The sequence below is a fragment of the Aulonocara stuartgranti genome (assembly GCF_965226115.1).
Source record: "Aulonocara stuartgranti genome assembly, chromosome: 20".
Classification (NCBI taxonomy): domain Eukaryota; kingdom Metazoa; phylum Chordata; class Actinopteri; order Cichliformes; family Cichlidae; genus Aulonocara; species Aulonocara stuartgranti.
In genome coordinates, this window is record NC_138956.1 from 29,900,700 (window position 1) to 29,919,165 (window position 18,466).

Genomic DNA, 18,466 nt, shown 5'->3' on the forward strand with positions numbered 1-18,466 from the left:
TTAAAGCTGCATTAGGCTGGATTTACATCCTTGGAGTCTAAACAAAGCCGCAAGCCAGATGGCTAGCAAGCTCAACACAAGAACGTGACACACTGCTGTAGAAATAATGATGGATGGATATGAATAAACAAAAATAATCAAAAGAGAAAGTCACAAAGATTATGAATTCAACCTTTTTGCTCACTAAAGATAGTCATTTACAACGAATATTTAATAAAGAATACGTAAGAAATAATTTATAGACGCAAAGGACAAAAATAATGAATTGAAATAGAAAGAAAGCCAGCAAAAATAAAGATTAAGTAAAGACTAGAAAATTGGAATACAATTGAGTATTTAGATATATTCATATTTAAAATAGTTTTATTTTTTTTCAGTTGCGGTGTCGGTGGTCTTCAACTGTCTGAGAGCAAGGATTAAAATAAAACAGAATTCAAAATGAAATGCAGAAGAACATGAGATGACAGGTGACTCAACCTTTAGCTGAGTCATCAGCTTCCTGTTTTAAAGAAGGACACCTCTCAATACATTCCTGAAGTTCACAAAAACAAAAAGTAAATAAATGCATAAAATTGTTTGTAACCAGTGGGGGGATTAAAATAAGCATAGTCATTAGGGAAAGAGGATATTTTAAAATGTGTACTGGTAAACTTACACTCATCTTTCAGCAACGGTGAAACCAACATCTGTTGAACTGACTGGTCGTTAGGGAATTATTTCATATCTGATCAGCTCTAGAAGAATACCTGCTCCAGGGCAGGTTAGGTTTAATACCAGTTACCATGGTGATATACCCTGGTAAACTTTAAGAAGTGAAACTTTGTAGTACAGGAAATCCTCTTTTGCACTAGAGGCCTTTAGTAGGAGGCAAAAGTTCAGGAACATAGTGTAACATTCATTAAAGTACTGTGTACTGTGCAAGGTTAAAAGAAGTAGCCACCAGAGGGACACAAAGGTCAACATCGATACTCTGTTATTAAAAATATTTATAACTCACCGCAGGTTTATAACAAAAATATTTTGATGACAATGACTGCATATTTTAGATTTAGATAATTTTTTACATAGTGAACATAATCAATCAGATAAACTGGCTTTTGAATTCAGCCCACTGTACAATATGTTTCCTATGAAATAAGAACAGTGAAATAAGAATACAGAACCAAACTGAAAGAAGACAGTATAGGTCGTTTTTCAAATAAAACTACTGTTAGTACAAAACAACATAAACAAACAGCTTTTACTGAGAACAAGCTTCGTTCCAAAAAACTAAACATCCAGTCGGATAAAATTTACTGCATACAAAGTGTAAATAAAACATAAATATTCTGTTCCATCATCACATCATGTGAAGTCTTTTGTTTCACACTGCATTCACCGTGGCTTCCAAGTTAAACTTTGAATCATTTGTGAAAAAACCCTTCTCAAACACTTTGTTACGCCCCTCTGCAACCTCTATTCTCTTTGCAGTGACAGTGCAAGACTCTTCAGGTGTTGCGCTTTTTTCAGTTTGTATTTTATTTCAGTTTTGGTTTTATAGAGTACAGAGGAGGTGAAGCATCTTTAACATGGTTCCTGGGGCTAGCATGTATCTGAGGTGTGGAGTAGACAACATCACCTGATTTTCCACAGAGGGTGCTGTTAGTTACAGAAATGTGGGAAAAATCCACTTCAGTGTAATCAACTTCATCTGTGTCATTTTCAGCCTGAAAAATAAGTGAGGTTAAACTTTAAATGTACTTAAAAAAAATAAACCCATCCAGCAGATAAAACAGGAGTGAAAAAAAACTTTTTTGCTTTACTAAACTTGTTTTACTGAAACTAAACAAATCACTACAACCTTCAACCTCAGCTACTGCATTAAATTATCACCTCACAGAAGCTGAAAATTATAACGTTTAGGAACAAAGGATTTGTCCTGGACTTAAAAAAAAACTAGCCACGCCTAATAACCCTGAACCAGAGCGTGTTCACTGAATTTGGACATTTTTTATTTTTTACTATTAGCTGGCAGAAAGAAAATATCCTATCGATGATTACTAATGACACTACTCAAACAGGTCTGTTCTGGTTTCTGACCAGTCAGACCGCAGTTCTACTTACTTTACTTTGAGAATAGGTGATGAGGCTGTAAAGTTCGAGGTTTTCAACTCCAGCTCGCTGGCAGGTTTTGGGAAAGGCATCAGCTGAAGACACTTCCGCAGGAGGTGAACCACCGTCTCTTATCTCTTCACACAATCGGTTATTCTGGAAAAAAGAGAACATACTGGCCAACTGATAAAAATCAGAAGGTAATGAAGACTGCGTGTCTCATAATTTCTAAAACTAACCTGTGTGATATTGGCGTATTCTGTTTCTACAGGAGGTCCTGAAAAATGCAGGTGAGAACACAAACTTAAACACCTTCCAGGAACTACAACCAACTACAAAAAAGGAACTAAACTTGGGAACAATATAAAGAATGAAAACTGAATATCTTTCAACTTAATCTTAAAGATGTATTCAGTGCCACAGCCAAGTCACACTTGACTTAATTCATGCCTATTGTAATCTGTTACATCTTGCATCTTTTTTTCCAGCTGTGCAGATGTTGTGCTTCTGAAATGTTCAGCTTTACCGGACCGGGACATCTGTCAGCTTTCATATATCCTAACATCTTAATAAGTCAACCCAGTGAGTATCAGTCTAGTACTTCTAGCTTCTAGTGTAGAAGCATCTGAGAGTCACAGACATGGATAGGTCTACTGAAGTTAAAACCTCTGTCACTACATCATTTTTCATTTTTCTTTTAATGAATTTGAATTTTCCTAAGTCGATGGTTTAGCAATGTATGAAAACTGGTCAATGTGACTCTGTGCTGAACACCTTTCAGTCAAACAATCAAATGTTGTCACAGCAGTTTTTTCCAGATCAGAAATCAGTTTAACAACAATTTTATTTTTCTATAAGCATTTAACCATCCTAAAACTCGACACCAACATTGTACTTTGTGACCTGAATCCAATTTGTAAACTGACTATGCCTGAATTTTCACTTGTTCCATTGGCAGATTTTTTTCACTTAATACAATAAAAAATAAAATAAAATTGTAAGAAATAAGTGAAAAAAAATCTGCAATTGGAACAAGTGAAAATTCTCCAGATCCAAGATGCACTGTCTAAAAACGAGTTCATATATCTCACTGAAATGTTACTGTGTAGCTGATTGTGTCTTATTTTAACTGCGATGAGATATTTTTGACTTGAAATTAGACAAATATACTTGGTAAGTTTTTGAATTTTTGCAGTGCAGCATAAGAACTTAATTAAGGTTAACCCTGAGGTTAATCTGCAGAGTTGCTCTGAAGTGGTAAAAAACAGAGGTTTCTCACTGTGCTACAGACTCACCTTTAGGTTTAATGGCCTTCATCTTCTTGTAGAAAATCAGCAAAGCGGCTGATAAGAGGGTGATCATAATGACCAGAATCAGAATCACATAAAGCGGCTTATCTGCACCTCAAGAGAACACATTTCTTTTTACTGTCACACTCGTAATATTTGGCGATGAATTATGCAACCAAAACACAGATACTCTGAGTTACATTTCATTTGTATGAAATTACTTTTGGTCCTCCTAATTTATTTTCAGATGAAGTTTCAGTTTCGACTGTTGCACTTGAATCCTCCATCACATGCAGTGCCAACTACTCAAATGAGGCTGTCCTGTGTGTGACTATCAAGTCTAACTTTTTACGTTAAGCTTGCATGCACATCATGAGAAATGTAACGTAATGTCAGGTCGACGTAGCCCACAGCTAATGTGATTGGCCAGTTCTGTGCAGTCTTTTCCCCACTGCATTTTTGTCTACTTTTTTGATGGCATAATAGTCATAGGATCACATATAGAACACTGAGATATGACCACACAGTAACAGGTAACGACACAGAAGTGGAAGTCTATAACATCTGTCATCTAGATCTCATGTCATGGTGCTTTAAGGAAGTCAAACGTGGTCTCACTCAGCTGTTCATGTGCAGTTCCTGAGTTCTTCATTTAACTCTTGCACTGTTTATGCACTGCATTTGTTTGAAAACTTTACTCATTTTGTACATTGTGCTTAAAATTTCAAAATCAAATAGCTGACAATGCATCATTAGTTAATGAATTAAAGTTTACACGTTAAGTTTACACTTTAGTAATATGACCGAGCGATGTTTCTACTGCTCTTGAATGTGGTTGAGGTTTTTGATAAATACACAGACGAACCCATACCTGGACCTGCAGGTGTCTCAGAAGGGTTCAGGATTTCAGTGGAGGAGGATGTAGATGTAGCGCTTTCTAAACTGAAGTTAAAACTTTGTGTTGTTGTTGCTGCTGTTGTTGCTGTTGTTGAGGTTGATAGGAGAAAGGTTGATGATGAAAAAGCCTTTGGAGTAGAGCCTGGTGTGAAATTTTTACAGCTGTGAACAAAGAAACAATCAGTACAAAAACAATCCTGCAGTTTGTATGTCTGCATGCGAGTAATGTAGGTTAACAGGTGTTTTATGGCAACGCTAAGCTTATATTCAAAAAATGACTGAATGGAGATCAATTGAAAGAAATGTTGTTGCCAATGAGATGTGAATATGTTCACATCTTCAGAAATATGAATATAATTTTTGTAGAGACTTACCTTCAGTGACAATTATCTCAAAATAATCTGGGTTCAAAGTGCTGTCCAAAGTACACTTGTACCTTCCTGAGTCAGACTGTTTCAGCTGTGTGATGCTCACATACATAATATCATAACTAAATTTTTTTTTGAAATATTGAATGCTGTATCTGTCGCTCTGAAATGTGTCAGCAGTTGTATTAATCAGAATGTTTCCCTTTTCACATTCTTCCTTACAGAAGAGCCTCCTGCTTCCACTGATAAGGAACTTGCATTCAAGTGTGACGTCTTCTCCTTCCATTTTTCTGTGTCTGGGTGTTTCTGCATTGACAAGACCATCCTGCTGTGCTGCTGAAAAGATTAGCATTCAATAGTTACCATCATCCTATAAAGACAGATCATTATGTGCTTTAATTGTACAGTTAAATTCTTCATATTGTTATTTAAATATTTAAAAAATTAAAAAAAAAACTTCCTGATTCTGACATCTACACAAACATCTGCTGACTGAGAGTTACTTGAGTGTCATTTGCTTCTAATGATGTATTCATCTCCATATTTTTTACAGTGTATTGAATAATAATTGTTTCTATCGTGGAAAATGTTTTGGGATTGTTGCTTAACATTAAAATTTTCATTTTTTGAACATGCATGCTGTGGTTTTTCTTGTGAGCCTAAAAAAACCTGACTGATGCCTCATTAGTTCAAAACAGAGGAACCAGGTGCATGTGGGGTTTCGAAAATGCTCATAGAATTTAGTTGTGTCTAAATATACATTTCCTGCTAGATTGCTTGGATACATTTGTATTTGGCAAAACAGTGAGACTGTCTATACATGAAAAGACACCTGCAAGTTTTAGTATGGGCAACGTTCACAAAAAATACAACAAATAGCCATTTCTGCATATGAGATTAGGATGAACCTAACAAGAACTAAGGAGCAAAATGCAGCTTAAAGAATATTGTTTACGTGATTTTTTTTTTATTCTAAGGAGTTTGGAAAGAAAACCGTCTGGACTTCTTTAAGTTGCTTGAAGACGTTTCACCTCTCATCCGAGAATCTTCTTCAGTTCTAAGGTCAAATGGTGGGGAGTCCCAGATTTAAACCCAGTGGGAGTTTCCCCCCCAAAGAGGGACAAAGGACCCCCTGATGATCCTCTACCTAATCACATGAGCCAAGGTGTGAAAACGAGTGTGGGTCACAATCAGCCAGGGTTTCAGGTGAGCTCATTGTGAAACCTGGCCCCACCCTATCATGTGATTTCCTGAGGTCAGATGGCCCAGGATGTGAGTGGGCGTTAAGGCGTCTGGGAAGCGATATCAAAACCAGATTAACTCCCACTGGGTTCAAATCTGGGACTCTCCACCATTTGACCTTAGAACTGAAGAAGCTTCTCGGATGAGAGGTGAAACGTCTTCAAGCAACTTAAAGAAGTCCAGACGCTTTTCTTTCCAAGCTCCTTAGACTACGATGACCTGGATGACTGAGAACCTTCACAGACATTTTTTTTATTGTTTTAAAACTTCTATTTTCAGTGACCTGCATGTTCAAGTTACATGTTTCCAGCTATAAACACCACAAAACAAACATGTAAGAGAAGAAAATTAAGAAAGACTGAAACAGTTTGTGGTTCAACAGAAATCAATGATTCAACATGAAAAACCAATAAACAAACAAACCTGGTGATTGATTTTTAATAAACAGACACCATTTTCTGTTTTTAATAAACAGAATATAAAGATGCAAACAACAAAGAAAGAAAGAGAACACGGAAATTAAAATTTAGAATTCACTCACTAAGTATGATGAAGCAGACCAGAGTGTGACAGGCTTTCATCTTGAGGCTCTGATGGTTTAATGCTGTTTCTCTTCCTTCTTAACTCACAAAACAGGAACTTCACTCAATAATGAGGACACACACACACAAACACACACACACACTCCCCTTCTTCTAAATGTGTCATAGGCTAATTTTCATTTCCATCAACGTGTCTTTTAGACCCCATTCCTACAAAACTGCTCAAAGAAGTCCTGCCATTAATTAATTCTTCGATCTTAAATATGATCAACCTATCTCTAATGATCGGCTATGTACCACAGGCCTTCAAGCTGGCTGTAGTTAAACCTTTACTCAAAAAGCCATCTCTAGACCCAGCAGTCTTAGCTAATTATAGGCCAATCTCCAACCTTCCTTTCATATCAAAAATCCTTGAAAGAGTAGTTGTCAAACAGCTAACAGATCATCTGCAGAGGAATGGCTTATTTGAAGAGTTTCAGTCAGGTTTCAGAGCTCATCACAGCACAGAAACAGCTTTAGTGAAGGTTACAAATGATCTTCTTATGGCCTCTGACAGTGGACTCATCTGTGCTTGTCCTGCTAGACCTTAGCGCAGCATTCGATACTGTCGACCATAATATCCTATTAGAGCAATTAGAACATGCTGTAGGTATTACAGGTACTGCACTGCAGTGGTTTGTATCATATCTATCTAATAGACTCCAGTTTGTGCATGTAAATGGAGAGTCCTCTTCACACACTGAGGTTAATTATGGAGTTCCACAGGGTTCAGTGCTAGGACCAATTCTGTTTACATTATACATGCTTCCCTTAGGCAGCATCATTAGAATACATAGCATACATTTTCACTGCTATGCAGATGACACCCAGCTCTATCTGTCCATGAAGCCAGATAACACACACCAATTAGTTAAACTGCAGGAATGTCTTAAAGACATAAAGACCTGGATGGCCGCTAACTTTCTGCTTCTTAATTCAGATACAACTGAGGTTATTGTACTCGGCTCTGAAAAGCCTAGAAATATGGTATCTAACCAGATTCTTACTCTGGATGGCATTACCTTGGCCTCCAGTAACGCTGTGAGGAACCTTGGAGTCATTTTTGACCAGGACATGTCCTTCAATGCACATATTAAACAAATATGTAAGACTGCGTTCTTCCATTTGCGCAACATCTCTAAAATTAGAAATATCCTGTCTCAGAGTGACGCTGAAAAACTAGTTCATGCATTTATTACTTCCAGGCTGGACTACTGTAATTCATTATTATCAGGATGTCCAAAAAACTCACTGAAAAGCCTTCAGCTAATCCAAAATGCTGCAGCAAGAGTACTGACAGGGACTAGAAGAGAGAGCATATTTCTCCTGTTTTGGCTTCCCTTCATTGGCTTCCTGTTAAATCCAGAATTGAATTCAAAATCCTGCTCCTCACATACAAGGTCTTAAATAATCAGGCCCCATCTTATCTGACCTTGTGGTACCATATCACCCTATTAGAGCACTTCGCTCTCGCTCTGCAGGCCTACTTGTTGTTCCTAGAGTATTTAAAAGTAGAATGGGAGGGAGAGCCTTCAGTTTTCAGGCCCCTCTTCTGTGGAACCAGCTTCCAGTTTGGATTCAGGAGACAGACACCATCTCTACTTTCAAGATTAGGTGTCACAATACGGCTGTGTGCAGGCAAGAGTAGGACCCAAACGCAAACTCACAGAGTCAAAAGGTAAACTCAAAAAACACAGCTTTATTGCTGGCGTGAAGTGGGACACAAAAAACAATACAAAATAAACTAAACTGGGAAAACTAAAGCACACGGCGCCACAAGGAAAAATCACACAGCTATGAGGGAGGACGCAACACTGATAAAGAGAAACATGGGGCTTAAATACACTGAGGGATAACGAGGGGGAATGAGCCACAGGAGGAGAGCACAGCTGAGAGTAATTAAGCAGGACGAGGCAAGGGAAGCAAAACTAGAAACATTAACATAGAACAGACTGTGAAAGTAAAACAGGAAACACACTGACGGAACTCAAGACATGTGAACTTAACAGACTGGGGGAGACAGAACATAGGTGTTAGGGAGTTAATAGGGACAATAGGGATCTGAAACATGGAACAGAAAGGCACAGTAGATCAACATGAACATAACAACGCCACAGGGGAAGAGTAAAACTGAACACGATGAACACAGAAACACCAGACCTCTTCACAATAAAACAGGAAACATAATGAGACGTAGACATGACAACCCGAACTTCACAATGTAAGACACAGACATGAAACGCATGAAGAGCAGGGGAGATTTACCATAGTTGGAAACACGAGGGGGAAATAATAAGAACTAGAAACACCTAGGCATGATAACAAATGAACTTAGGAACCTGAAGGGCTTACATAAACTAAAACATCAAAATGAACTAAAACTCAAAACACTGGGTCATAAGACCCAGGATCGTGACATTAGGCTTAAATCTTTCCTTTTTGCTAAAGCATATAGTAGGGCTAGACCAGGTGACCCTGAATCCTCCCTTAGTTATGCTGCAATAGACGTAGGCTGCTGGGGGATTCCCATGATGCATTGAGTTTTTCCTTTCCAGTCACCTTTCTCGCTCACTATGTATTAACAGACCTCTCTGCATTGAATCATATCTGTTATTAACCTCTGTCTCTCTTCCACAGCATGTCTTTTATCCTGTCTTCCTTCTCTCACCCCAACCGGTCGCAGCAGATGGCCCCGCCCCTCCCTGAGCCTGGTTCTGCCGGAGGTTTCTTCCTGTTAAAAGGGAGTTTTTCCTTCCCACTGTTGCCAAAGTGCTTGCTCATAGGGGGTCATATGATTGTTGGGTTTTTCTCTGTATCTATGAAGCGCCTTGAGGCGACTTATGTTGTGATTTGGCGCTATATAAATAAAATTGAATTGAATTGAATTTCATTTCATTTTCTGCCTAAAAAGCATCTCATCTGTGTTGCTGTGTTTATGAAATTATGTTTATGCCAAAGTTTAAAGCAGACACTCTTGTGTACGCACTGGCTTCTCGCTGCATGTGGCTAATGAGTTTGATGCAGACAGGCTGTTGAATTGGCGTACAAGATATATAATTGTTTTTTTCTCATACAAAACTTTTGCCATAAAGCAGTAAAACAGATGTGATTGCAAACTGACACACAGTGGTTGGAGCACTTGCACGGCATGATGTATATAAGATTCACAAATGCATGAAAAATTCAATCCTTTCTTTTTTCTGAGTAATAAAGATGTTTCTCACAGAGAAAATAATGAATCCTGCAATCGAGGTTCTTCAGATTTTGTCAGCTGGAAATTTCTGTTTCACTGTATCTTTAAAGTGTTCTGGTGATTGAAGCTTAACAAAGTGTTAATGACACCAGTTTGAGATGACTTTTGCTTTGTTGAATGGTGCTTTATTCTCCTGGAAGTCACATTACAAGTTGGTAAACTGACGCACATCATCAGGAAAAAGTACTCAGAAAGGATGTGGCAATAAAACCTTGACTGCTTTGTTATCAAGGTACTTAAACAGTGACCACAGAAGACTCCTACCATGAGAGCATCAGCAGCAGAAGCATGGTGGCTTCAAACTTTGAGTTTGTTGTAGGCAGTGATTACAAAACAAGTAAAAGGGCATTCACACAGGAAGTGACTCACATTGTGCATCACTTTGCCGCTAACATTCAGCCCCTAGTGGAAATTACAGCTTCTGGTTGCCTAATCTATACTGTCATAGGTCAATCATCAATATTTTAATTTCTACTCTCATTGGTGGTTGCTTTAGTTGAAGTTTAACTCATGACCCACTCATTTTGCATCACCAGGAGGTATTTTGCTTGAAGTTACTGAATGTTATTGACGTTCTTTAAAAAGTCAAACGCTTTTTTCTCTAAAAATAATACCTTTACTATCATATTTGCGGTTGCAAAAATAATTGATTTTAACCTTAAACAACATATTTTGTTTTTTTCACTAAATATATAAACTTTGATTTACTGCTGCTGTGTAAATTGCTCAGTGAATCTCATTGTCTGAGGCTCAGTTATCAAGAATTGCCAAAGCTACAGGTGAACATGAAAAACTCCCTACATCGAGCATATTAAAAGGTCCAAAGGGGAACACTGACTTTAAAAAACTTAGCCAACATCTTTTAAACTGATAATGAGAAAAATCCTTCAAATATACCAGTAGGTTAAGTGTTTGTTTAGCTTTGTCTGACCAGAGGCGTACACTATGAACACAGACAGGCTTTCTTTGAATTACCTGGCTCGATGAAAACTAAAACCTCATTTGGAGATAACGGGTATCACATTATCAACTTCCTCTGTAAAAGCCAAGATTTCTGCTTCAGACTTTTTTTTTTTTGAAAATATTTTTATTGAAAAAAAGAAAACAACAGTACTTGCAGTTACCGAAATACAATCAACCTTTCTTCATTTTCCTAAGTAAACAAACATACATATATATATATGAAAAAAAAAACACAACCCCCCCATCCCCAGTCCCACACAGATCAACACAACCATCAAACATAGAGGAATATAACAGTAACAAAAGTAGATGTAAACAGGCAATACCTCTAGACTAGCAAAATAAGAGATAAAGGGTTAACACTTGTGAAAAAATTTGGCTGTGCAACCTTTCAACGTATATTTAATTTTTTCAAGTTTTAAAAAAAACATGACATCTTTAAGCCACCGGGAAACAGTAGGATACTTAACAGACTTCCAATGCAACAATATTAGACGTCTCGCTAATAGGGATGTGAAGGCTATAATATCCTTTTGTGTGGAATCAAGTGTAAGTGAGCGAACAGGAATCCCAAATACAGCAATCAGAGGACAAGGATGAAGAGTTACCCCAAGAACAGTTGACATAATAGCAAAATACTCTGTCCAAAACCTTGTAGCTCAGGACACAAAAAAAACATGTGGCTAAGGTGACAAGGAGAACCGTGGCATTTATCACATTTATTTTCCACTTCTGGATACAATTCAGAAAGTCTAGACTTAGAGAAATGCACCCTGTGTATGACCTTAAATTGAATAAGTCCAAGACGAGCACAGGAGGTGGAAGATCGTACCCTCGCTATAGCCTGTTCCCAAGACTCCTCATGTATTCGAATTCCCAGTTCTCCTTCCCATGTACACTTAAGCTTAACATTAGTGGTTCAGACTTTTTGTGCACGCACATAAAAATAAGCATTTTCTGTGTCATATGAAATGATCTGAATGCTTTTCTGAAACTGTCTACTTTGAGTGCGTGAGACTGCAGTAGGTTTGGTCTTGGTCGCTGCTGGTGGGATCGAGGCTCTGGTAGATTGAATCGTCACATCTGGAGACTGGACAAAAATTTTCATAGAGGGCAATCTGGGGAAAAAAGAAAGCAAAAAAAATATTTAATTAATATTCAAATGAAAAAAAAGAAAAGAAAAATAGAAAATAACACAGGTGGCTGTAGTTCAGGAGACAGAGCAGGTCTAACAATTGGAGGATTGGTGGTTCAATCCCTGGCTGCTCCAGTCTGCATGACACATATCCCTTGCCAAAGCTGATGGTTTGAGTGCTCCGGTAGAGTAGAAAAGCACTAAAAACTATAAAAAAATTATAACAGCTGTAAGGCCCCTTTTAAGAGATACTAAGGAATCGTGTGTCTGCGGTTGCACAAAAAAGATTAACGTTAATGGGCCAATGCTACCACCTACTGTCTCAAATGTCACCCTACATTGGCTAGGAATTGCAAAGGACTGTGGGTAATCTTCAGAGTAACAGGGGATTCACGCAGAGGTATGTGCTTGTGTGTCATGGACATAAATATGAATGCAATTAGAAGTTCATCTGGCTGTGTTAAATAATAGCTTTTGTGGATTTTTAATGCTTTTGTTCATTCCAGTCTCTCCACCACCATGGGTGAGACCAAAGAGCTGTCAAAGGATGTCAGGAATAACACGGCAGACCTGAACACAGCTGGAATGGCTACAAGACCATCAGCAAGAAGCTTGGTGAGAAGTTCACCACTGTTGGTGCAATTGGTGCACCGTTGGAAATGGAAGCAATATAAAATGACCATCAATCATTCTCAGTGCAACCATCCTCATGGGGTAAGGATAATAACTAGAAAGATAGTGTATCAGCCCAAAACTTCACAGGAGTTTGTTAATAAACTGAAGGCTATTGGGATCAACTGGGAGTGGGGCAAAATTCATCCTGATAAGTGTTTTTAATTTATGTGATTTTATGTAATTTGTAGGGGTTTTTTTTTTCTAGATTTTTGGTTGATCTTCAATAAACTGAAACTGCCATAAAATGACTTTAGAGACTGTTCATTTCTTTGGAAGTGAACAAACCTACAAATTTAACAGGGGATCAAATAATTTGCACTGTGGCTAGATAATTCTGATGTGATGCCATCTTTTCCCACAGAGATCACTCCATGCATTTAGAGACATAACCATCCATTCTTGACATAATGTAATTACAGGGGATTGTGAGTAATGGATGATTCATGTAGTGAGCTTACCCTCTGTCCTCGAGAGATAAAATTCTTTTTTGTTATCCTTTGTCATGTAGATGCTGAGGGGTGTTCCTCCAAACTTGACCTGCCTCTTATCATTCATTCATATGCCTCTGACAGATTGTTAATGTTCAAACTACACAAAGACATCTGATACATTCTTGGTATAAATCACCAATTAGGAAAGTGAATTTGAATGTTAATTGTGGAAAACCATTTGTTCCATTAGGTGAGAGAACATCTGTATTTACTAAATAAAAAGCAAAAGCCTGACTTTTTCTGACCTACAAATTCACACTGTGCTTTGTTTTGTTACAGAGTAATAGTAAAGCAAATACAGACGAGTCACCTCAGTCTGGTTGTGGTCTGAGTTTCTCCTTCTGTCCAAATCTAGAAAAAAGATATTGATATTTTACATCATTAGATTAAATTAAGTGTGAGTGAAGTTGGTGTCTATCCTGTTGGATAAAAGGTCTGAAGATAAATAATTTGAATAACTGTTAAAGGTGCAGATAGTGGTAGAAGTTTACTCACCAACAGAGGTCTTGGTCCTCCTTTTGTAGATCAACATCAGAACAGAGAACAGCATTAGTACTACCATGACCACAATTATAACAACCAAAAGCAGGGGGAAATCTGGGTGAGAGCCTGGATGAGAGAGGAAAAAAAGAAAGAAAGAAATAATCTAAACTGTGAACCAGTCTTTGTTTATATGACATGCATAATAATAATAGCATTAATACTTTAAATGTGAAATGTCTTCTTCCCAATGAACAATTACATACATTTCAGTAGTCGTGGTAAAAACTATTACTCAAATCCATAAATTGCCTACTGCCAAATCCACGAAGTGACAGCTAAGTCGATCCCCAGCTACATATTCAGGCTGCATCATTCATCTTCTGTTATATTAGTTTGCCGGCTTATAATAAGATAGTAATTCATTGAAATTTCAGTTAAGCAACAAAAAAGGACTTTAATGTGGTATATTTCTTATTTTCATTGTAATATCAGGAAACTGACCCTCTTAAATTTAAATACTCTTTGTGTATTTATAGTAAACACTATTTGCATATTGCTATAAGGTGTTAGGAGTTTATGCAATGGTCCTGTTAGCAGTATTCTCAGTTTATATTGATTTTCTGGGTGTACTTTAAGTTGCATAGTCTTGATTTTTCAATACATACTGTATTATGAGAAAAGAAAGCAAGGTCTCATCTACATCAGTATGAATACTTGGCCAATAGGCTACACTCATAACAGGCAGGGCTCCAACGATTCGTTGACATAATCAATGATGTTGACTATAAAAATTCATTGATGTTAAATTTTATTGTTGATGCGTCATATTTTAAAACCACCTAAATATGTTTTTGTAACTGTAATACATTACAGGAAGCTACGGGGCAGTATCACCTCTCGTCTGCCAACACTGTACTCAATACTAATGAAGAAGAACGTAGCACGACCAGGAGGGCAGAAGAAATTGGAAAAAGACATTTAAAAAAATAAATGTTAAAGTGTTTCATAGAAAACAAAGTTAAATGCAGACTGTACAAAGTGGAGCTTTCCTTCCACGACGGCACTACTACAGTGCACGGCAGCACCTGTGACATCTACTCTGAATAGATCAGTTTTAGAGTGCGTTGCATTGATACCTTGTTTATGTTAATGTCTGTGCAGTAATGGTTTTCTTAATGTTTCTACAGTAAATTGTATGTTAATATTTGAGATGAGATGAGATGAGATGAGATAGCCTTTATTTGTCAGTTGCAGGTCTTTTGCCCACAACAGTAATGTTTATGTTAATGTTTGTACAGTAATGTTTATCTTAGCTTACCTGTTGGAAACATCTAATAGATGATACTTGCTGAGCAAACACAATTTCAGTTTTGTTAGCTAATGAGAGAAACGTGATAGTAAACCATTAAACAGGAGTAGCCACACTACCAGTCAACAGTTTGGACACACCTTATTTAGTGTTTTTTCACGTAACCATTTACATTGTAGATTCTCACTGAAGGCATTAAAACTATGAATGAACACATAGGGAATTATGTAGTAAATAAAAAGTGTCAAATAACTCAAGACATGTTTAATATTTTAGATTCTTCAAAATAGCCACCCTGTGCATTGATTACTGCTTTGCACACTTTTGACATTCTCTCCATGAGCTTCATTGAGTCTTGAAGGAGTTCCCAGAGATGCTGAGCACTTGTTGGTCCTTTTGCCTTCACTCTGCGGTCCATCTCATCCCAAACCATCTTGATTGGGTTTAGGTCAGGTGACTGGAGACCGGGCCATCTGGCGCAGCACTCCATCACTCTCCTCCTTTAAATAGTCCTTACACAGTTTGGAAGTGTGTTTGGGGTCATTGTCCTGCTGGAACTCTGTGTGGCATTTATCTGGGCTCTAAACTGAGATGCTGTTAACTTGTGATTTCTGAGGCTGGTGACTCAGATGACTATCATCCTTTCCTGGGGCGGTCCTCACGTGAGTCAGTTTTGTCATAGTGCTTGATGGTTTTTGAGACTGCACTTGTGGACACTTTTAAAGTTTTAGCAATTTTCCAGGCTGACTAACCTTCAGTACTGATGGACTGTCGTTTCTCTTTACTTGGCTGATTGGTTCTTGCCATAATATGAATTCTAACAGTTGTCAAATAGGGCTTCAGCTCTGTACCAACTTGACTTCTGCGCAACACAACTGATGGGTTCAAACACATTAAGAAGGGAAGTAATTCCACCAAGGAACACCTGTGAAGTGAAACCCATTTCAGGTGACGACATCATGAAGCTCATTGAGAGAAGACCAAGAGAGAAACTATAATAGATACTTTATTGATCCCCATGGGGAAATTACTTGTTTTTCTCTGCATTTGACCCATTCACTCAGTGAAGCAGTGGGCAGCCCACTAAGCAGGCCCGGGGAGCAGTGTGTAGGGACGGTACCTTGCTCAGGGGTACCTCAGGGTAGCCGTTAAGTGGATTCGAACCGCCGACCTTCCGATCATGGGGCGACCACTTTACCTACTGAGCTATCCCTGCCCCTTAATATACAACCAAATTTGTGATTAGTAATGGTCTTTTTCAAATTCTGTTTTGTTCCGTCTTACTAGGATTAAGCACATGCATATGAATGAATTTGTCCTGAAAAGAGACTCATGCACCTCTCAAATGGCTGAAGTCATTATAGAGAGCGTCTTTAGAGTGATTATTAGCTGCTGGGGACGTCATCTCAAAAGAGTCAAAAGATTAAAAATATAGACTTTATTTCTAATAATTCAGGATGAAAAGACAAAATATTTTATGTTAAAATCATGTGGTTATAATACCGTAAAATTCAAAAATATAATATTTCTATAATTGTTAGTGATTGCAAACCTCTCGACTAAACAGACCTCCAGCTGCACAAATTTACCTTCACAGATGACACCAGCATCCTCATGGTGGCTGCAGTTGTGGGATCCAAACCCTGAGTGATGGCACTCAGAGAGCTGTGTTTCGCTGCCTGAACATGTGACATTGTCCAACCAGATGTGTCTTTTGCCCTGTTCAAATTCTGCATTTGTTGGTATGGAGAGGAGCCTGCCACAGCCCAATTGTCTACACACCACCTGCGCTTCCCCTAGGCTCCAGGCATCATCACACACTGCCCCCCACTGTCCACCATGGAAGATCTCCACTCTGCCAGAGCAGGAGTCATTACCTCCATTAACCAGGCGGACCTCCCCCTCAACTGCTGTGCTGTTATCCACTGCTGTTGTAACATTGATATGGACCTGATAGGGTGACGAGACCTTTGGTGTTGGAGCAGGTGTGGTGAAAGGAACTGCAGGATCTGTTATGTTCACCTCTGTTTACAATAAATAAAAAGATATTACTGCGTTAGTGTTGAAATCATTTTTGTTATAAACAGCAGAATTTAAGGACAAGGTAGAAAAATTTTTTTACAGTGCAATCTTATTTAAAGCAGAACAATACCTGCACAGTATGCAAGCTGGCATGTGGCTGGCTTCACAAGTTTGTAAACATAGTAGTTTCCATAGCAGTGTTTGACATGGATGATGTGTGACTCAAATTTGCAGCAGTTGCCTTCCCAAGAACTGCACACAGTGCGAGTTAGAATTTCACCCGACTGTGTGGGATGAGGTTGTGTTATCCACAGTGGAGCATGAGTTCCACACCTGTTGGGGTCTAGACACCTCTCTGGAATATGAGCACCAGATTCCCCCAGAAACAGGCGATACCAACCTTGCCAGTCAATGTTTTTATCACAGTGTAGGACCTGAATATCTGTGTTATTCGTTGAACGCCAGTCATCATTCAGTACAGTGTAGTTATGACAGGGGTCAACACACTGGGAATTACTGCAGTCCATCCCTGAAAGACAAAAAAGACAAAGGCTTTTTACTGCAAGCCAAATTCACCCATATTCATACAGCACTTTATTCTGTGCTTCAAGCACTTTTCTAGCATACGCACGGGGGGCTGCACGGCATAAACATGTTAACGAGCTAATCGCGCCAACGCATTGATGGCGTGCAGCCCTCTCACAGGGCGATTCCCGTTAACTCCCTAACGAAGATTTGCTGCCTTAATGCAGTTATAGCGTTAACGTCATTTTAACGAGATTAACGCTGACAGCACTCATTTATATTAAATATCCTCCTATGCTTCTTAGTTTGTTTTTTTCATTAGTTATCTTTAGATTTAATTCCTTTTAAGTTTTATTATTTATCGTATCTTCTATGTAAAATATCTTCTGGGTTCTGTTCTTGTATTTGTTTGACACTAGTCTCCTTAGTGTTTTCTTTTTATTGGATCCCTGTCTCTGTGTTATGGGTTTTTTTCAATGTATTTGTTTAGTTTGGTAGTCTTCTATCTCTTGTGCTCCATATTTACTTTTTCTTCCTTAGTCCCCTGTTCCCTGATAATTCCACTTGTGTTCCCACCTGCTTATTCTTTTCCCTCATTAGGCATTAATATACACTATATTCCCAAAAGTATTCACTCACCCATCCAAATCATTGAATTCAGGTGTTCCATTGCCACAGACATATAAAATTAAGCACCCAGGCAAACAGACTGCTGCTATAAACATTTGTGAAAGTAAGGGTCACTCTCAGGAGCTCAGTGAATTCCAGCATGGTATCGTGAAAGGATGCCACCTGTGCCACAAATCCAATCATGAAATTTCTTTACTACTAAATTTTCCACAGTCAGCTGTTAGTGTTAGTATAACAAACGGGAAGCTATCAGGAGCGACAGCAACTCAGGCACAAAGTGAAAGGCCAGGTAAAATCACAGAGTGGGATCAGCAGATGCTGAGGTGCATAGTGCCCGGAGCTTGCCAACTTTCTGTTCAGTCATTGGCTACAGACCGCCAAACTTCATGTGGCCTTCAGATTAGCTCAAGAACAGTGTGTACAGAGCTTCATGGAATGGGTTTTCCATGATCACCAAGCACAATGCACAGCGTCAGAGGACTCTAGAGCATTAACGTGATCTCCGGAATGAC

At 38.4% G+C, this 18,466-nt stretch overlaps 2 protein-coding genes across 4 annotated transcripts; both read right to left on the reverse strand.

Annotated features, from left to right (window-relative positions):
* Nucleotides 1-135: 135 nt before the first annotated feature.
* On the reverse strand, nt 136-6,500 carry LOC309697193 (uncharacterized protein). 3 transcript variants are annotated; one of them, XM_082518913.1, is made up of 6 exons: nt 6,429-6,500; nt 4,252-4,981; nt 3,387-3,434; nt 2,331-2,368; nt 2,104-2,247; nt 136-1,706 (listed from the first exon to the last, which is right to left on the reverse strand). In XM_082518913.1, exons 2-6 carry the CDS (start codon nt 4,493-4,495, stop codon nt 1,518-1,520), a joined length of 663 nt encoding a protein of 220 aa, XP_082375039.1. In that variant the 5' UTR covers nt 4,496-4,981; nt 6,429-6,500; the 3' UTR covers nt 136-1,517. The 3 variants fall into 3 exon arrangements, with proteins under 3 accessions (XP_082375039.1, XP_082375038.1, XP_082375040.1); XM_082518912.1 differs by having other exon boundaries at nt 3,387-3,488; XM_082518914.1 differs by lacking the exon at nt 3,387-3,434.
* Nucleotides 6,501-11,682: 5,182 nt separating this feature from the next.
* On the reverse strand, nt 11,683-17,121 carry LOC309698015 (scavenger receptor cysteine-rich domain-containing protein DMBT1-like; the record flags this gene model as incomplete). Its single annotated transcript, XM_082520289.1, has 6 exons — nt 11,683-11,802; nt 13,296-13,336; nt 13,481-13,594; nt 16,367-16,801; nt 16,930-17,040; nt 17,112-17,121. 6 exons carry the CDS (start codon nt 17,119-17,121, stop codon nt 11,683-11,685), a joined length of 831 nt encoding a protein of 276 aa, XP_082376415.1.
* Between the last annotated feature and the right edge of the window lie 1,345 nt (nt 17,122-18,466).